Source organism: Pelodiscus sinensis, chromosome 2, assembly GCF_052426305.1.
Source record: "Pelodiscus sinensis isolate ZL-2025 chromosome 2, ASM5242630v1, whole genome shotgun sequence".
NCBI lineage: Eukaryota > Metazoa > Chordata > Testudines > Trionychidae > Pelodiscus > Pelodiscus sinensis.
In genome coordinates this window covers 196,473,794-196,493,786 of record NC_143053.1, presented here as the reverse complement: position 1 = coordinate 196,493,786, position 19,993 = coordinate 196,473,794, and the positions used below count along the sequence as shown (strand labels likewise).

General features: G+C 39.4%; 1 protein-coding gene across 3 annotated transcripts in view; it reads right to left on the bottom strand.

The window, feature by feature from the left end:
* Positions 1–3,308: 3,308 nt before the first annotated feature.
* Positions 3,309–19,993, bottom strand: part of RFTN1 (raftlin, lipid raft linker 1) — a 121,257-nt gene continuing 104,572 nt past the window's right edge. For 2 of the 3 annotated variants that reach the window (XM_006133255.5, XM_075922109.2), the window contains exons 8-10: positions 14,379–14,482; positions 12,918–12,999; positions 3,310–6,708 (exon numbers count right to left, since the gene is read on the bottom strand). In XM_006133255.5, coding sequence (XP_006133317.2) covers positions 6,256–6,708; positions 12,918–12,999; positions 14,379–14,482 — 639 coding nt within the window. In that variant the 3' untranslated portion in view covers positions 3,310–6,255. Of the gene's footprint in view, positions 6,709–12,917; positions 13,000–14,378; positions 14,483–19,993 lie in introns of all 3 variants that reach the window. The other variant, XM_014578660.4, reaches the window with a different exon arrangement.

Sequence of the window (19,993 nt, the reverse complement as noted above, 5' to 3'; positions counted from 1 at the left end):
ACCTTTTTGTTGTTGTTGTTTTGCTTTGTAAATGTTTGGCATCTAGTTAGAGCAAAGTAGGTCATAATGTTCAACCAAACAAATGTTTTCCAGCAGAAATTCACTGTTTAACATACACATTCACTGCATTATAACTATTTCCTAGAATGCTGATTGACTTATTTTTTTTAATTTGGTGAACATAAGACACAATTTGTGTATTAAGAACCAGTTTATACTCGGTGAAAGATACTGTGCCCATAAAACCTGCAAACTAATTTTGCTAACTAGCCAGAGCACTGTTTGTGTATTCAAAATAGTGAATAAATGAAAGAATGTTTAGGGTAAGGGACCATATCTTTGCCTCAGGGTATAGAATGAACTCACTGTAAAATACCATAAGTTATTACAATTATTTACAGTTTTAATATTCAGTTAAACTGTTGGAGCCAAAATAAATAATCTTCAGTTATTGGGGAAGATATTAACATGTGTTCTGTCTATGAAATGGAGTGATTTAAAGATAGCCATCATTACCCAAATTACATGAATATTTGAAGCTGAATGATTATTCCCCTCCGGCAGTGCTTGGCAAATTGCATTCTTTTAGATGTGGACTGTAGTTTAAAAAATAGCTTGAACATGCATGATGTGCATGTAGAAAACATTTTATTGAGTCAAAACACTGTACAAAGAAAAACCTCATACCTACCAATCAGAAACAGGCCTATGAAAATAACCTAGTTTGAACATAAGTAGGGCCGTATTGGCTCAGACCAATGGTTCATCTAGCACAGTGTCATGTATTGTGATAGTGACTGTCAGGTGCTTCAGAGGGAATGAACAGAACAAGTAATAATTGAATGCTCCATCTCTTGTGGCTCATTCCAGGATCTGGCAAACAGAGATTAAGGAGACTTTAGCTCATGATTTTGCATCGCTACCCATCCTGGCTAATAGCCACTGATGGACTTATCTTCCATGAACTGATCTTGTTCTTCTTTGAACCCTGTTATAGTCTTGGCCTTCACAACATCATCTGTCAAGGAGTTCCAAAGCTTGTGTATTTGAATAAAAACATACCTCCTTTGGTTTGTGATAAACCTGCTGCCTATTAGTTTTCATGTGGGGACTTCTAGTTCTTGTATTAGGAGGAGTAAAAAATGCTTCCTTATTTACTTTCTCCACACCAATATCTAGCTCATCTGAAGAAGGGGTTTTGCCCATGAAACCTCATGATATTATATATATTTTTGTTAGTCTCTGAGGGTATGTCTACACTACAGCACTAATTCGAACTAACTTAGTTTGAATTAGTTAATTCGAACTAAGCTAATTCAAATTAGCGCATCTAGACTTAAAAACTAGTTCAAATTAGCATTTTGCTAATTCAAACTAGCATGTCCACACTGAGTGGACCCTGAACCGAGGTTAAGGATGGCCAGAAGCAGTGCCGGCACGGCATCAGATTAGGACTTAGAGCGTGGAGCTACTGTCTCAGGCTAGCCGAGGGCTGTGCTTAAAGGGACCTGACCCCCACCCCAGACAGACAGTTCTCAGGGGTTCCCCGCTTGCAAAGCAGTCCTGGCTTGGAGTGCCCACGCTAGGCACATCACAGCACCCCGGCCACACATCGGCCATCACCCTGGCTGCACTTGCCGCAGGCTGCCATCCGGAGGGGGGGTCAATCAAGGGGCTTCAGGAGAGCTTCCACCCTGAGGAGCCCGCAGAGCCAGCCCAGTCCTTCCCATCGGGGGCTCGTATCCCATTCCTCCCTCACCTCCTTCCACTTACCCCTCCCTAGCCCCCCTTCCTGATGTACAAAATAAAGGACACGTGTGTTCAAAAATAGAAACTCTCTTTATTGAACAAAACTCGGGGAGATGGGAGGGGGACGAGAAAGGGTGGGAGAGGGGAGGGCAACTAAAATGATCAGGGGTTTGGAACAGGTCCCATATGAAGAGAGGCTAAAGAGACTGGGACTTTTCAGCTTAGAAAAGAGGAGACTGAGCGGGGATATGATAGAGGTCTATAAAAGCATGAGTGGTGTGGAGAGGGTGCATAAAGAAAAGTTCTTCATTAGTTCCCATAATATAAGGACTAAAGGACACCAAATGAAATGAATGGGTAGCAGGCTTCAAACTAACAACAGAAAGTTCTTCTTCACAAAGCAAATAGTCAAGCTGTGGAACTCCTTGTTGCAGGAGGCTGTGAAGGCTAGAACTAGAACAGAGTTTAAAGAGAAGTGAGATAAAGTCATGGAGGTTGGATCCATGGAGTGGTATTAGCCAGGGGGTAGAAATGGTGTCCCTGGCCTCTGTTTGTGGAAGGCTGGAGATGGATGGCACGAGACAAATAGCTAGGTCATTGTCTTCGGTCCATCCCCTCCAGGGTCCCTAGTGTTGGCCGCTGTCAGCAGACAGGCTACTGGGCTAGATGGACCTTTGGTCTGACCCAGTACGGCCATTCGAAGCTCAGGGTCGGGGGTCTCAGTGGACCACCTTGATTTTCATGCACACCTGCTCCTGAGTGGCCAGGCTGGCAGCTATCCTGCCCTAGACGGCCACTTTCCAGTGTCTAGTGCGGAGGTCGTGGATGAGGTCCACGATGTCTGCACTAGACCAGGTGGGCGCCCGCCTCTTGCGGACCTGGGCAGGCTCCCGGGAGCCGCCAGCCTGGTCCCGGGAAGAGGGGGAGGGCTGGGTGGCAGTGGGTGGCTGGCTCGAGCCGTGCCAAGCGCAGGGTCTGCTGGCTGGGTGCTGGCAGGCTTGCACCTGGCGCGGGCACTGTAGCCAGCCCGTGCCCCTTTAAGGGCTCCGGGGCTGGAAGGGGGGCAGAAGAGTTTCCCTGGTGTTGGCCAGAGTGGCCACCAGGGAACGCTGGGGAGGGCCAGCCTCCCACTAGTTCGAATTAAGTGGCTACACAGCCCTTAATTCGAACTAGTTAATTCGAACTAGGCGTTAGTCCTCGTGGAATGAGGTTTACCTAGTTCGAATTAAGCGCTCCGCTAGTTCGAATTAAGTTCGAACTAGTGGTTCACATGTGTAGCGCCTATCAAAGTTAATTCGAACTAACGTCTGTTAGTTCGTATTAACTTTGTAGTGTAGACATACCCTAAGGTGCCACAGGATTACAAAATGCAGGACAATGTAGCACTTTAAAGACTAACAAGATGGTTTATTAGATGATGAGCTTTCGTGGGCCAGACCCACTTCCTCAGATCAAATAGTGGAAGAAAGTAGTCACAACCATATATACCAAAGGATAAAGCTCATCATCTAATAAACCATCTTGTTAGTCTTTAAAGTGCTACATTGTCCTGCATTTTGCTTCAGCTACCCCAGACTAACACGGCTACATCTCTATCACTATTCTACAGGATTACAAGTTTCTTTTTTAAAGTTATAGATTAACACAGCTCCCCTTCAGACTTTTTTCTTCATGCCAATAGTCCTCTGTTATATCCAGAAACCCATAGACATCTCTTTGACCAGATGAAAAGTCCCAGTCTTATTCATCTCTTCACAGAGGAGTCATTCCATACCCCTAGTCAAGCGGTCCTCAAACTTTTTGGGCTCCGGAGCCCTTTACATGCGTAAAAATATATGTGGAGCCCCAGCGGTCCACTGATTGTATGTGTTGTACCTATCGATGTTTCCAGTTTGTCAACCTCACAGAGCCCCTGGAGATGTCTCGCAGAGCCCTGGGGCTGTTGACCTCCTCAAAGAATTCTAGTAGATTAGTGAGGCATAATTTCCATTTACAGAAACCTTGTAGACTTTTCTCTAACTAAGTATGTTCATCTGTGTATCTGACAATTTTGTTCTTTACTATAGTCCGAACCAGTTTACCTGGTGCTGTACTGAAGTCAGGCTTACTAACCTATAATTGCTGGCATCACCTCTGAAGCCCTTTTTAAAAATTAACATCACATTATCTAGCCTCAAGTCATTTGGTACAAAAGTGGATTTAAAAGATAGGTTACGGACTACATTAAGTAATCCTGCAATTTCATATTGGAGTTCCTTTGTAATACTTTCTGCTCCTGGTGATTTATAACTGATTAGTCTATCAGTTTGTTCCAAAACCTCCTCTAATGGTACCTCAGGCTGGGACAATTCCTCAGATTCGTCACTTATAAAAGAATGGCTCAGGTTTAGGAATCTGCCTCACATCCTCAGTTGTGAAGACCAATGTAGAGAATTAATTTAGTTTCTCCACTATGGCCTTATTTTCCTTGAAGGCTTCTTTAGCATCTCGATTGTCCAGTGGTCCCACTGTTTGTTTAACAATCTCCCTGCTTGTGATGTACTTTAAAATATTTTGCTATTACTTTTGAGTCTTTGGCTCACTGTTTTTCAAGTTCTTCCTTGGCCTTCCTCGTTCTATACTTATACTTCACTTTCCAGAGTTTAATGCTCCTTTCTATTTTCCTAACTAGGATTTAACTTTCACTTTTTAAGGGACATATTTTACTATGATGTTTAGGCATGGTGGCACTTTCTTGCTATTTTACTGTTTTTAATTTGGGGTATACACATATTCTGTTATGGTGATATAGATTCTATTATGGTGTCTTTAAAAAGTTTCTGTGCAGCTTGTAGTGGTTTCACTTTTGGCACAGTACCTTTTTAATGTCTGTTCAACGAACTTCCTTGTTTCTGTGTAGTTCCCCTTTATGAAACTAAATATTACTATGGTGGGCTGATTTGGTGCCTCCCAGGGATACTACATTTTATTATGTTATGGCCACTATCACCAAGCAGTTTAGCTACGGTCAGCTTTATCCTCTTGGACCAGATTCTGTGCGTCACTTAGGACTAAATTAAGAATTGCCTCCACTCTTGTGGGTTCCAGGTATTCTTGCTCCAAGAAGCAGTCATTTAAGATGTCAAAAAACTTTGTTGTTTATTGAATTAGTTTGTTTACAGAAAACGAAAAGTAGAAGGTATTTTTAAAAACACCATACAGGAATGCTTAACTGTGAACCAGAACTTTAGGGGGATTGCTTATTAAGAAAAGAGAAACTACTACAAGTTATAGTTTAAGCAGACTGCAATTTTTAAGAGTAGATTCAAATATGATCCAAAAAACCTGTTACACATATATTTTACTTTAAAGATTTTAATATACCTCCAAACATGAAAATGCTGACCATTTTACATCATAAAGTTTGTATGTCAGCTGAAAAACATGGTTACCTGTTGTAGAAGAAAGGTTTTAGTCATTAGGTTATATTCTTCAGTGTCATTCAGCAGCTTTCACTGATATTTGCCTGCTAGCTATTTGGTTAATTTTTTTCCCTGTGAAACATACTACTCCAGTTGATAAATGATAAAAACTCACATAATAGCAGTGCTAGCAGATGGCAAGTGTATCCAGTGTTATATGTATATGTACAATTAATGAGTTACACTTTACATGCAGTTTTCATTTTCTTGATACCCCACCAAGTATTGCCAAAGGGCTGATTAGCAACCTAAAAATCCAGTACACCAAAATAAGAGAATGGAAATCACGGTCATTCTGTTAGAACCATCTGCTTAACACACAACACAAATTCATCAAGAGGTTTGTTTCCCTATCAGGTTCCCCTCACGTGCCTACAATATTCATGGTTTACTTAACTCTTGCAGATCTGTAAAGCAATAACTAAAGTCAAGACTAGTTATATTACGGAAGATAAATACAGCTACAGCCACTTTATCAAACTTCCCAATTCCAGCCCGAACACCACTTTCTCAACAACACAAAACAATGACAAAATAACATGGCACAATAACTGTTTCAGCAATGATACTTTGATAAAATTATTATATAATACATGTGACCAACAGTGCTTCTCCTAAACTAATATGAAATATTGGATACAAACCTGTTTTTGTTAAGCCAGCACTGAGTTGTTTAAATACAAGTGGTTTTTCTTGAGTGACAGAATAAGCATGACTCTATTTTCACTCCTTGCTTGGTTATCACAACACATTTCATCTGTACCTTTAGAAACTAAGGAATAGTACAGCCAGTTCCATTTTCAGTAAAGCCAAAGAAAATCTTGCCATTAACTTATGTGGGAGGAAAAGTGGACCTAACAGTTAGTTGGAATTTGAAAATGCGTGTGTATGTTCATTGGAGATAATAAAATCGTATAGGGCATGTATAAAGCCAAATTAAAAATTGTCCTCGCTAACTTTGTTGCTTAATACAATTTAGCAAAACTTATTCTTTAGTTTGACAAAAAAATCTGCATCTCTTTCAGTAATCTTGAGATGAAGGTGACTAATCACAGGAAACATCCATGGATCCTGCCCCATAGTCCCCACCACAACTGTCAGTTATTAGAACACAGCTTCCTTCATGTGTTATCTGATCCTCACAGTTGTTCAATGTAGCATTGTGATTCAAACACACTTCCACTTCATTTTGATCAGTGTCATGACTTGGTTGCCCTTTTTCTTCTGATTCCTCATTGTCATGAATAGATGTTTCTTTGTCCCCATGTATCTCAGATGTCTCGTCTGTGACACCATCTAGATGTTCATTCAAGACTGGTTTGCAATTCCCAACATTTTCAATTGTTGACAATTGTACTTCTAAATTTCTTGTGTTCTCTATAACTTCACACTCCTGTTTTTCTCCTGCTGCTTGTTTCTCCCTCGAACTTAGTTTAGCCTTGATAGATTTCTTTGTTTGTTTGTTGTGCATCTCTTCTTTGGAGAACCTCCAGTGAAACTATAAATAAAAGATTGGGAAGATAAAGGTCACTTTAAACATAAATAAAAACTCAAGTAGAAGTTTGCTTTCTGAAATAATATTTAACTTCAGTTCTAAGGTTGATTTGCTCAAAGGATCCAACCTCAAAATATATATGTGTATGTGTAAACCAGACTACTTAAAATTGTTACATGTTTATTGGGTCTTCACATCCTAAACTCAAAACTCTGGTCATCTGAAGAAGTGGGCTGTACCCATGAAAGCTCATGATACCATCTTCATGTTTTGAAAGTCTATAAAGTGCTACCAGACCATTTGTTATTTTTTAAGTTATCCTGTACAGACTAACTCGGCTACCTCCTGAAGCTTACAAAATTTTTGTTAGTTATCATTCTCTACTGCTTTGTATGCCTACTAAGTCTCTTGATGAAGGATATTTCAGTGCTGAGGTAATAACCCACAACATCCTGGCAAACATTCCAAACTCTGCTGAAAGAAAAAAAAAAAAAAGGAAAGCTGTGCTAATGTTGACAAACAGAGGAAGAAAGCCTGAAATATTATTCCAGTTTTTCAAAAAGTTAGTGGCAGTAGTAACAAAGCCTGACTGATAACACAAAACACACACATTCACCAAGTGTGTGAAGACATCAACTCCGAACATTTAGAAATTCAGCTTTTAAGGTGGAATTCCACTGTTTCATTTATGACTATTTATCCTTTGTCTTCAGATATGTATAAAACAAGCATTACGTACACATTCATATAAAACCAAAACGTGGAAAAACTGTGCAAACAGTTTTATAAGAATATTACTCAAATATTCTCTCTCATACAGAAAAGTATCATAATCCAGTCTTAGGTACTGTTTGGAGTATGCCACAAAATAGCTCTAAAGAGTTTTTGTTTTCAGAAGCCCACAGTTCCCACAGGACCAGCATTTGCAAGATTAAACCAACATTCTGAAACCTTCAGAAACTTTTCCAAGTCAATCTGTAAATTAAAAATTCCAAATGTACAATCTGATCTGTTTCTGCTCAGCCATATATGCAGTGTAGAATCCAGAAGTGATTTTACAGTATAATGTTTTAAACATTGAGCATTTAAAAGACTAAATGATAAGCAGTGCAAGTAGCAAAGCATCCTGAGCTGATGTACAAAAGTTTCCACGGAAGAAAGCACAAGACCACACTCCTACAACAGGGCTCCTTATGACACTGCCCCTCCGCATTTGGATGATCTATGTTGCCTATTGCTGAAGGCTATATTTTGACTTATAATAGAAGTAATTCAGGTTTCCTGAAATGTTGATGCAATAGTCATACAATTAAGATCAGAAGGGACCATCAAATTATCTAGTCTGACCTCCAAAATATCACAGGTCACCATCACCACTTACTTACTACTGGCACCACTGAACCCCGCAACTGAAATTAGATCAAGGTTATAGCCCTCAGGTGGCTACTGTGTACCACAGGCAAAGAACAGGAGGGTCCAACGTGTACCAAGGCCTTGGAATGGCAGGAAATTAATTGAGAAGTACCCAGATGAACCTGGCAGGCAACTTGGGACCACATGCTGCAAAGGAAGAGGACCCCCCAAAAACTATTGGATTAGCAGCTGAACATGAGTCCCCAGAGTGACACTCAGCCAAAAGAGCTAATGTGATCCTGGAATACCTAAACTGGGGAATCATAAGTAGGAGTAGAGACGTTATTTTACCTCTGTATTTGATACTCATGCACCCACTGCAGAAGTAGTGTGTCTACTATAAATGCCCACGATTCAAGAAGGATGTTAATAAATTGGAGTGGGTTACAAAACAACCCAGCAAAAATGATTAAATTATTAGAAAAAATGCCTTATAGTGATAGCCTCAAGGAGCTCGGTCTAAAAAGAAGAGGTGACTTGATTATAGCCTATAAGTACGTAAATAGGGAACAAGTATTTAATAGTAGGCTCAGTTGTTGAGCAGAGACAGGCATAATGCAATCCAGTGGATGAAAGATGGAGCTAGACACATTCAGACTGGAAATAAAGTGTATATTTTTAATGGTGAGTGTAATTAACCATTGGAACAATGTACCAAGGGGTTGTGGTGGATTCACCATCACTGTCAATGTTTTAAATCAAGACTGGTTGTTCTAACAATTAGTTTGGGGAAGTTCTGTGGATGGTGCAAGAACAAACTAGATAATCATAATGATCCCTTCTAGCCTTAGAATGTATTAATCAGATCAAAATTACTTCCTGCCCCCACTTACATGGTGCTCAGCTAGCTCCAGAGCATGTGAGCAAGAACCAACAAACAAAGTACCTACGAGCACTCACTGGCCAACTCCATCCAGTGTTGCATCTTCAGCTGTGACTATCCCTGATGCTTCAGAACTATGAAAAAAAATAGGGAGGAGAGAATCCCTTCCTTACCCCTAATTGGTGTAACGTGTTTATAATGTCTGAAAATTAGTCTGAGGGCAAAGGATTTATCTGCCTCATCCCTGAAGGAGAAATCAACCTTCCCAAGAAAAGTCAGCCTAAACTTTCAAGAGGTTAGTTACTTAACCATTTAAACAAATTGTCTCACCAATTTGCCCACACCTAGCTCCTGTTCTGCATCATGCTGCATGCCCTCACCTGCCGGCTGTAAAAAATGCAGCAGTCGCTATTGGGTACTGGCAGAACCAGGAAGTGGATGGACCATCACCTGAAGGCTCAGCAGCAAGAAGGGCAAAATAAGAAGTCCAGGGAGAAGGGAGGGAGTCTAGGAAGGTGAGGCCAGTGTGGCGTGGAGAGCTTCCGTAGTGTCAGGCTGTTGGGGGTGGGCTCCCTCAAGGGCTCTGGGAAGGTTGGGCTGGTGAGGGGTACTTTGCCCCACACATTTGCAGTTCTTCTGGCACCCATACTGCATAAAATAGGGGAGACTATGGACCTTAGCACTTTCATACAACTGTTTTGCTGCAGTACAGAAATAATTTCCCCAGTACTAAAATTCTATGCCAGAGACTACCAAGAGGACAGCTCACACTGACAATTTTTTTGCCTTTCTTAGCAATCTACTCCTGTTACAAGAGGACCACCCAAAACCATATCTTAGAAGAAAACTTTTCCAAATCAAATGTTGAAAACCAGCTTTCCATTCTACACTTACAGTTTTAAGCCCACAAATTACTGTGAGCAGAAAGTCTGCTGTTTGTGATCATATTTTGTTCACAAATAAGGCAGCTGTGTATATCCCATATGTTATGCCCACAATTAACTGCACATGCAATTGCTTGAAAGCATACAGGGGCCTTCCAGAGATCCTGGCTTCATGATACTGAAGTAATGCTCCAGCAGCCCAAGTTCTGATAAAGCACAAAATCTCCTATCAGTAGCTGGATTTACCCTATATTCTTTTATTAAAACTAGATAAAGTCTTTCATCAAACTTATCTTGCATACATAAATATATTAAAGAGAACACCACAATTTTTTAACTCGAATGCCCAAATTTAAACATTTGAAACAAAGTGTCCTGATTATCAGAGGTGCTGAGCTCCCACAATTCCCATTTAAATCATTTAGAGCTTTCCCTGACTAAAGGCTACATATCAGGCCCAAAATGTTAAAATGTTTATTCTGAACTAAGGCCATTCTTTACAGGGTTCAATGTCCATCCAACCTATTTTCTGCTGAAATGAACCATAAAAGATAAATATTATGAGTAATGAGATTAAATCTGCAGCCTGTGATGGGGGCAATGAGAGAGAGACTTATCTGTGTCTTACAACAGTTTTTATAATTACTTGTACATTTTCTTTCTATTCATCTGGATGAACTGCACAACACCTGACTAGTTCATATGAAGGATTTGGTTTCCACCACCACAGTTTCATTTTAATCTTATCAGCAACACATATTTTACCCCTTCATATTTTTACCTACAAAAAGTTTTAGACATATTATAACAAAAAATTAAATGAAGCTATCAGATTTTAGAGCCTTTGCTTTATTCTGTGCAGAACGCTTAGCTGCTAAATCAAATGTAAGGTGGTTTATGTCAGGCAATTACCAACAGCAGAATAACAATGACAGCTTTTTATAGAACTAGTATGAATTTGGATGACTATCTCTCCCATATTTTTCTTGAACCTTTGACTTGATACCTTCATCTTTTATTACTTGTATTTTTGTACTACATTATTTCAAACTTCCTGCGTGTAAATAATCTCTTATCAATTGAGATTTATAAAATTTGAATGAACCTTTTCAATGCTATAAATAAAAATAATCTTTTCAGTCAGACTTCTTGGTTTGCAGCTGTCACTACCGTCAACTCATTAGTTATGGATGTATCTATTTGAATTTACACTAACATTTATTATATTTGCCCATCCTCTTAATTAAAAACACACAAAGCAAACAAAAGCACTGCTCATGATGATAAACACCTTGACCCTCAGCCCTGCTCCTCCTAAATAGTCTGAAAAAGAAAGGCTTTGCGATATGCCTAGAAGAGTAATAAATGTAGTCTCTGGCTGATCAAGTACTAGAAGTGAATTCCAAAATAAAGGACACCATGCCAGCATTCATTCTCCTCAGCTATCTGGAACTGGGGAGCAGATTTCACTTGGGAAACTCCATGCGTCATTTTCTGGGGAAGGATTTCTGGTTTATGGGAAATAAAAACCAATCTGAATTCATTCCCATTTGGAATGGAACACAATTTTAAAACTACAAAACTTCCTGTGAAATGGAAATCTTGGGGTTTGGCCAGCTCTACTGACCAAATCAACTTAAGAAGTGGGTTCAACATTTTGCACTAAGTTGAGCTTCTGAATGGTCCCAAGGTGTCATCCTATGTAGTCATCTATCCCTAGTAGCCCCTTTGTCCTCTGATGGCTTGCTTTCACTAGATGGGTTGTGTTTCATTTTCATGCTTCACTTGTATGGTGCCCTTGCATGCAGGATGGAAAAGGTGAAACAAATGTGAACGAAACCTGTAGGTCAGCAATTTTCCATTTTTTACCTTGTACAAATCTCTGTGTTTCCTCCTATTTTTTAAAATATGGCATGTTTGGGCCAGGGTTTTTGCACGCTGCTCATTTAATAAAGGGAAATAAAATACTTCAGGGAAATGGGAATAAAATGAAGATACACTGATAATTACATAAGAATATAAGAACGGCCGTACTGGGTCAGACCAAAGGTCCATCTATCCCAGTAACCTGTCTGCTGACAGTGGCCAGCACCAAGTGCCCCGGAGGGGGTGGACCAAAGACAATGACCAAGCCATTTGTCTCGTGCCATCCATCTCCAGCGTCTGACAAACAGAGGCCAGGGACACCATTCCTACCCCCTGGGTAATAGCCTTTTATGGACCTAACCTCCATGAATTTATCTAGCTTCTCTTTAAACTCTGTTATAGTTCTAGCCTTCACAGCCTCCTCTGGCAAGGAGTTCCACAGGTTGACAATGTGCTGTGTGAAGACGAACTTTCGCTTATTAGTTTTAAACCTGCCACCCATTAATTTCATTTGGTGTCCTCTAGTCCTTATATTATGGGAAGTAATGAATAACTTTTCTTTATTCACCCTCTCCACACCACTTCAGTTGTCAGCTGTATGGTCCTTTAACTCTAGCTTGATTTGGTTCCTTTTTATAAGTTAGTGAAATTCTTCCTCTTTCATATATTAGTATTTATTCATATTACAGAAGAACCTAGAAGCTCCAATTGAGATTAAGACTCAACTGTAGTAGAACATCCAAAAAGATAGCAAGAGACTCTCCTCTACACCAAAGAGTTTATAATCTAAACAGAGAAGGAATACAAAGGGCTAAAGAAAGAAAATATTGCTGTCCCCATCTTAGAAATCATGAACAAACATTGAGAGAGATTAAGTGACTTGCTCAAGATCACACATGGAGTCTGTGGCAGAGCCAGGAATTGAGTCTGTGTCTCCTACATCCTATTCCAAAGTCCCAGTCCAATTCCTGGCTGTGTTTTTGTTTTGACTATACCAAATAATCTCTAGTTCCCTCCAATGCAAGGAAGAGTAAAGGAAAGCAACTTTCATTTCGAGTGTTTTGCTATTTCTTTGGTTTAATAGTCCACATCATAGTTTTAATGTGTTTTGATAATATTCAGCGAACCTTCTAAGTCATTAGAAATGTTGAAACTTTTGTGGAGATTCAATCAGAATATTAGAGTCTTGCCAAGATAAACATACACAGGAATTTAAGGTCATTTACCTTAGATTCTTTCTTCTTTGCTTTCTGGGGTAGAGAGGGTCTCTGAAGAAAGACAATCTGCTTAGTGGCTAAATTCCCCTCCCTGTAAAACATAATCCTGAAATTGAATCAAGCTCATACAAAATAGGATTCAAAATTCAAGACACATCTCATTCATTTACTTAAACTGGGCAAAAATGGCCTAAAAATCGATTGTCTCAAGTGTGTATGGGCAGAATGATGTTGTTGGGTACCATCAGCCTCATGTTAATGTGATGCACTTCAAATCCCAGTTCAATCACTGCATTTTTTTCTGCTAAATGTTTTAGAATTCAAATATCAGCACAGAAAAAGTTTTTGTAAAAAAAAAAAAAAGTCTATGTGACATACACTATAATCTCTATGTGCACTACCATGTCAATTACAGATTGCAGTGTGCTTTTCCTAGCCAAACAATAAGAGATGACGAGTCCTCCTATAGTTCTAGCACTGATTAATCCACAGCTCGAGTGTGTAGTGAAGCACAAGGCAAAGCTAAATGCCTCCATCACTCAGACTGTGCGTTAATCAGCACTAATGACCAATCTGAAGCATTTTTATGGAGGTAATTATAAAATGGTTCACAGAAAGGAGTAGAAGGAAGACAGGACAAAGCACAATATTGCAAAAAGGGTTTAAAAATCTTTATTTGTGATTTTTCATCCACTGGTTTATTGAAAAGTGTATGAAAAGCATTAGATTAGAATAAGTCCTTCCACTAGTTTTCCTTGCATCTTTGATCTTTATAGACTGTGAGCATTCAAGAGCAGGAATTGTCTTCATCTGTGTCTCATACACCACTGAGCACAATGTTGGTCCATTAATGAACAACAACTTGGCATATTGAGTTTTTTTATTCGTGACTGATGAAGTCACCTATTTGAAAAGCTGTTCTGGAACATGCAAGTAGTAATGATCAGATGCTGTCACATGACTATTTTTAGCCAGCTTCCATTAAACATGCTTTAAAATTATGCACACTGCTATTAATATAGTTATGAGGCAAAAGTAGATCAAAAAATGACCAAACACCAGCAAAGGAAATTCCAACTGAAAGATACAATAGTATTATTTTACCCCCTTTTGCTAGCTACTGCAGCAAATGATGCGTAACATCACACACTGTTCTGATGGCCACTGATGAAAGTCAATATGAAAGCCTTCTACCATTAAGCAACACCATTTTTTAAAAATGGAGCTAAGAATGTACGCCTCTGACCCAATACACCACACACAAGTCTAGCAGCATTCAAACCCCAAACCCTCTTCCTCCTCAGCAAGATTTGTGGCAGAGCTGAGGGGGAGACAGAAGCGATCAGATTGGCCTAGTGGCAGCTGCAATACACATATGCAGAAGTCTATATGCTAGGAAGATGAACTGTTAGCTCAAACTATCATGCTTATACAAAGACTTTCTTAACCAAAATGCAGTACCCACAGTACCTGTTTGTCTTTACAATTGGAGTAGGGAGCACGCAAGTCAACTGCCAACCATACACTGCAAGAGAGTTCAACAGTGGAATATAATCTGTCTGCACTTCAACTCCCTGGGGAATAAAAAAATCAACTGTTAGGATTATCACTCAATGTGTGACAAATGGCTTTTTTAAAGGGGTGTTTTCTGTTGTTTCTTTACAAAGTTGGATACTTTTTGCAAGTTAAGCAAAGCAGGAAAAAAATATTTGAAAACACAATGCATGTAGGACCATTCTACAGTTCTTGCTGAACAATTACATACATTTGTTTAAGCAATGCAAATATGTAATTTCTTTTTGGGCTACTAATCATACATGTGACAGCTGATGAATCAGAGCAAAAGGACTAATTCATTTTGTTTTATTAGAACTCCCTTGGACAAGTGGCCTCCTGCAATCTTCATAGAAAAAAAGAATTACATCTTTGTAAACAAAACATATTTCATGTGACACAAAAATGCATTACACTGTGTGATCCAGATTCTGCTTTTGACAATGCTGGTGTAATGAGCAACTCTGTTGAAAACAAGTAAGTTAACTTCTACTTTACACCAGTGGAGCTGAGAGCAAAATTTGGCCCTCCACTTTCAAAGCATTTCATGGGGAGTCAAATGACATTATGGTGGTAATGAACCCATGTTATTTGCATCCAGCAGCAGAAAGAAAATACAAGTACAATTTGTTTTATTCTTTTTGTCACCACAGGCAAGTAAACATTGCCTATTCGTTATTCTGAATCAGGAAATATGTGGGCGAGACCAAAATGTTACCTTTCACTGTAAGAGTCTAGCTTCAATCAGAGATACTGTACAATAGCCTCTTGCCAATGCACCCTCTGCTAATCTATAAACCCAATAATTCTCTCAAAAGGAACAAGCGGTAGTATCAGTAAAAACTGATAAAGGAAGGTGTCCAATTACCTAAACTTCACTAGTTGTACAAAATAATCTATTGCACATCTACTCTTCAGTGTCACCAGTCTTGTTGATTTATCATAAAATGCTAATACACTTGCCACTACAAATATTACACTTCATAACTACAAAATATGCTTGCCAAAATGAATGCACAAGTATATACTGTGACACGTGTGTGTGTGTGTGTGTGTGTGTGTGTGTGTGTGTGTGTGTGTGTGTGTGTTCATTTTCTTGCCAATTTTCAAAATAGGGTTAAAGCACAATGGTTTCCCCGATTATCAGGGTCAAACAGTAAAGTTCTACTTCGCTACACTAGTTCAATTCAAAATTTGTATATATTGTAATAACAATAATTTGAACAGACCTAATTTACATCCTGCTCTAGTATTATAACTAGAAGGTCTGATTTTTAGTCTTACCTGGGCTTCCTTTTTGTGCATATGATTTAGGTCACTTATGGCACATCTACACAGCAGGGCAAAAGTCGAATTAAGCTACGCAACTTCAGCTATGTCAATTGCATAGCTGAAGTCAAAATAGTTTAATTCGGCTTTTGGCGCTTTCTACACAGTAGACGCGCTAGTTGTTATTTCAGAATAATGTTAGTTATTCCAATATAATGCTGCTGTGTAGACATACCCTTAGAGGTCTATATGACTGAAAGGAGTATTTGGGCAATTAATCACTTACATGATCTAAACTATATATGCAACTAACTGAAGGAACAAAGTTGTGCCCCTTGAAAGGGAATCTATGATTTGAAAATCTGTCCTAAAATATTTATATGAACAGACCTTGTTTTAACCTTGCTTTGTTTTTTCACCAAAGCTGTCAGAGTCTCACAATGATATACCTAGTTACAGAGGTAAGGCATATTTGCAAGGCAGCATCACTTTATATAATACAACAGGAAGGTACAGGAAAGGAAGAAGATAGTCTTCAAGAGAAAAGATAAATTCTAATTTAGTCACTGACACATTTCCTTTGAAGCTTATCAGAACTTCTTTGAGTCTACCACGATGGCAAAAATGTCATGTTTATAGAGCCTCCCAGTCACGCAAATCAGAGACTCCACGAACTAGGGATGTAAGTGATTAGTCGACTAGTGATGCGACTAGTCACTCCCGGCCCCACTTGCTGCCTCTATCAGAGAAAAGCAGGAAGGGGAGAGCAGGAGCTTGTGCTGGGGGGAGCCAGCTTAAATGTCGGTTCCCCCTCAGCACCATCTCTGCAGAGGGCAGGGGAGGTAGAGGCCTAGCAGGAAATGGTGCAAGCGGGGACTGAAGCAATCTTCGCTCGCACTGGTTCTTCTGCAATTCTGCTTTTGAAATATACAAGAGCCCCAGTGTGGTCTTGTACATTTCAAAGGCTCAGGTGCTGCAGGGAGCATGGAGCCTGTGGGGGAGGTGCTCTTAATGACTAATTGAATAGTCAATGGAAATCCCATCAACCATTCGATTAGTTAATTAATCTAAATTTAACATCCCTACCACCAACCTCATCCTCTTTGTCCTCCCACACTCCACTCACAACACAAGCGGCCAAAACTGACTTTTTCCTCTTTACAGTTTTTAAAATAGCTCAGGGCCTGAGGAAAATCTATGAAAGTTACAGACAAATGTCCAAGTGCCTTTGAAAGCGAGTACCTCGGGAAAATACGAGGTACTTTGGAATGAATTTCTTATATAATCTGAGATTTGTCAGAGAGCTCAACAGCTCCTTATCTCCAGAGTTATCCAGAAAAGAAGATGGTAGCATCCAGGAGTTACATAAAGAATGAAACCAGTGCATTTGCTGTGGCAGGCATGCCATTGGGCAGCTGGAGGATCATGCAAAGGGAGAAAAAAAGCCCTCTATCACACAGTACCATGAGCAGGAGAACTTTTGGGACTTAACAACAAAGGACATGCAAAGCGTGGCTCAGGACAGACAGGGATGTCGAAGCCTTGTTTGTGCCCAAAGCAATGTCTGATGGTGTAGGAAGGATTCAGATTTCAGATTCAGCACCCGAGGGCTAAGATTACCAACGCGAGCCTTCCTGTTTCATCAAGAAATGTGACAAACATGTCAAAATCTGAGAGTAGTTATGGCAACCAGGAAGAGCACCACGACAACACAAATCACATTTGGCTGCTGCAGTAGCCGAACCATTTCAGCAATGCGCTGTCTCCTGCCACAGCCAGTTTTCTCAGAAGGCTCATGCAGTGGCAAAACAAAGAAACCACTGCAGGATTTTGACCTGTCTCACTTGTCAGACATGTAACATCACCTGTAACACGTGATGTTGTATTTCTCAACATATACTTAGAGAGATAAAAGAACAGGTTAGTGCTCAACTGAAAAAAAAAACAGGCAGAGGGGATTTATCAGTTCAGAAGGCAGAAGTAGATAAGAAAATTGAAAGGGAAGAATTAGGGAAAAAGGATGGATAGAAATTGTTGTAAGGTGGTTTCGGTTTCTTTGTTAGTCTCATGATGCCTTCTGATGTGCACACGACAGCTACATTTCTAGTACCCATGAAAAAACAATAGGTACATATCTGGCCCTCGAGTCATCTCCATGTCCCTAACAGCTCTGTTGGAAATCATCCAATGCCTCTGTGGAATCAGCCAAAGTACCTCTTCCTAGGTCACCAGGCCAGTGATCTATAGGTACACACTTTCTGTCCCATCCCAGCTAGCTCTGTTCAGTAGTGATAGGTAGGGGAGAGGAAAGCAGCCTTTTTTCACCTTAAATAAATGGTTATTTTTCCCAAATGGAACTCAAACTCCTCATTGGCAAATATAAACATTAGTAGCTTTAGAACCAAGAGCCACAGAAGCACTAATATAGAAGGGCTAGAAGCAGCCATGATGTGTAATTCTATCACAGCTGGACCTTGTGTTCCGACAGGAGCCAAAGCTGACTAAGACACACTCGAATACATATCTTGATAATAAGACTAAGTGGTAGTGGAGTGGAAGGGTCACTTTTATGGTTCTTTCCAAAACAAAAAACATCTAAATACACAACAAAAGTTAGCACAATTTTGCCACACACCAAAAACTGTCTTTAATCTTATATTTAAATATAGCTTGTATTTTTATATTAAATGTAGCTATATTAATTTCAGACACAGAAGAGCACGAAATTAAACTATTGTAATCAGGATGCTTTTGAAGCTCAGGGTTAGTTAAATAGAAGCAGTAGAAATTACATGACAGAGATCTAATGAAAAAAAAAAAGGTGCACAAATAATACCCTGTATCAAACTGGGAGACATTTCATTCTGTGAAAGGGAGCAAAATTGTAATTAACTCACTTCCCACTCTCCTGTGGCTGATATGTAATCTCTGATCACACCTTGAGTGTCAAAAATCTAGGACACATTGAGCAGTGTTTTTCCTTGATTTATAGCACATAATAAGATTTCATTTTTATTTATAGTTTTGTTGTTTGATTTCAACATTTCTTTTCCACAACAATAGTCTCATAGGAAAACTAGAAATGTCTAAAACTTGATGTTAAATAAGATAAAGATAATATCTAGGGCGAATCGTGCAACATACTGTATTAATAATACTCATTTTCTTCCACAGCTGCAGTTTTAACCATCAAGCAACATAAAGAAACAAAATGTCTTTTTGTCCAACTGAAAAAAAATTCAGTCAAAATGATTAATTTTTCTTGCGTTAAGTAAATGTAGTTTAGTTACGAGTGAGAGAACTTTGGTGACTGCCTAATGTATATTTTCCTGCAACATGCAGACAAAACAGACCAAGATTAAGGAATAAAAGATGGATCATCCTATTAAATAAGCTTTAATAAAGCACTTAAGGCAAATCGGGATGAGCTGTGTGCTGAGAAGAATTATAGGGTTTAGAAATCAGGATGGGGAGTAAAAATGCAGACAATTTGTAACTGTTCCCTGCTCTGTGTGGGGAAATGGGTTGTCAATTATTTTTATTTATTATATATATTATCTAGTACCTAGAAGCCTTATAACCGCAGACAGAACACATACCCCTGTCTCAGATTCAGACAGCCTACCCCCAGTCACATTGGAATTATGCTACTCTATAGCCTCATGGGAAGGGGAAGTGGGGAGAGCAGAACTAGCACCTCAGACAAAGAGAGAGGAATGAAAATGTGTCTGGCTCACTGAAAATAACCTGGTGAAAGTCTGCTGGTAATGTTTTATGTCCTTGGTGCATTATGAGGTGAAAGAATCCCTTCTATGGAGTTGTTAATGATCTGTCTGTTCCATTTTTGCACTGTTCCCATCAAGTCATTTGTGTTAATCATATAAGATTATTGATCTATAAGATTATTGATCTATTTTAAAAAGATATTTACTATTAACAAAAGAGAGGTTGTGTGCTTGTATATGGTACAGCAATAAAAGTTGAACTATCCTGTGCTCATCTTGGGATCTTTCTGAATTTCAGTACACAGCACAACAGAACATTACTAATTTGCACTGACTGGGAAGTTTACTATGGATTACCAGCTTTGTAAATTAGGACAGATGCTGCAAATTCATCAGCTTGGAGAAACCCCTGCATCCATACAGAACCCAGTGACTTCCAATTGGCATGAGTGATATCTACCCATGCAGCTGAGTTTTCAGGAGTTAGGCATCAGTGAGTAAACACAGTAAAATCACAGGGAAGCCTCTGTACATTAT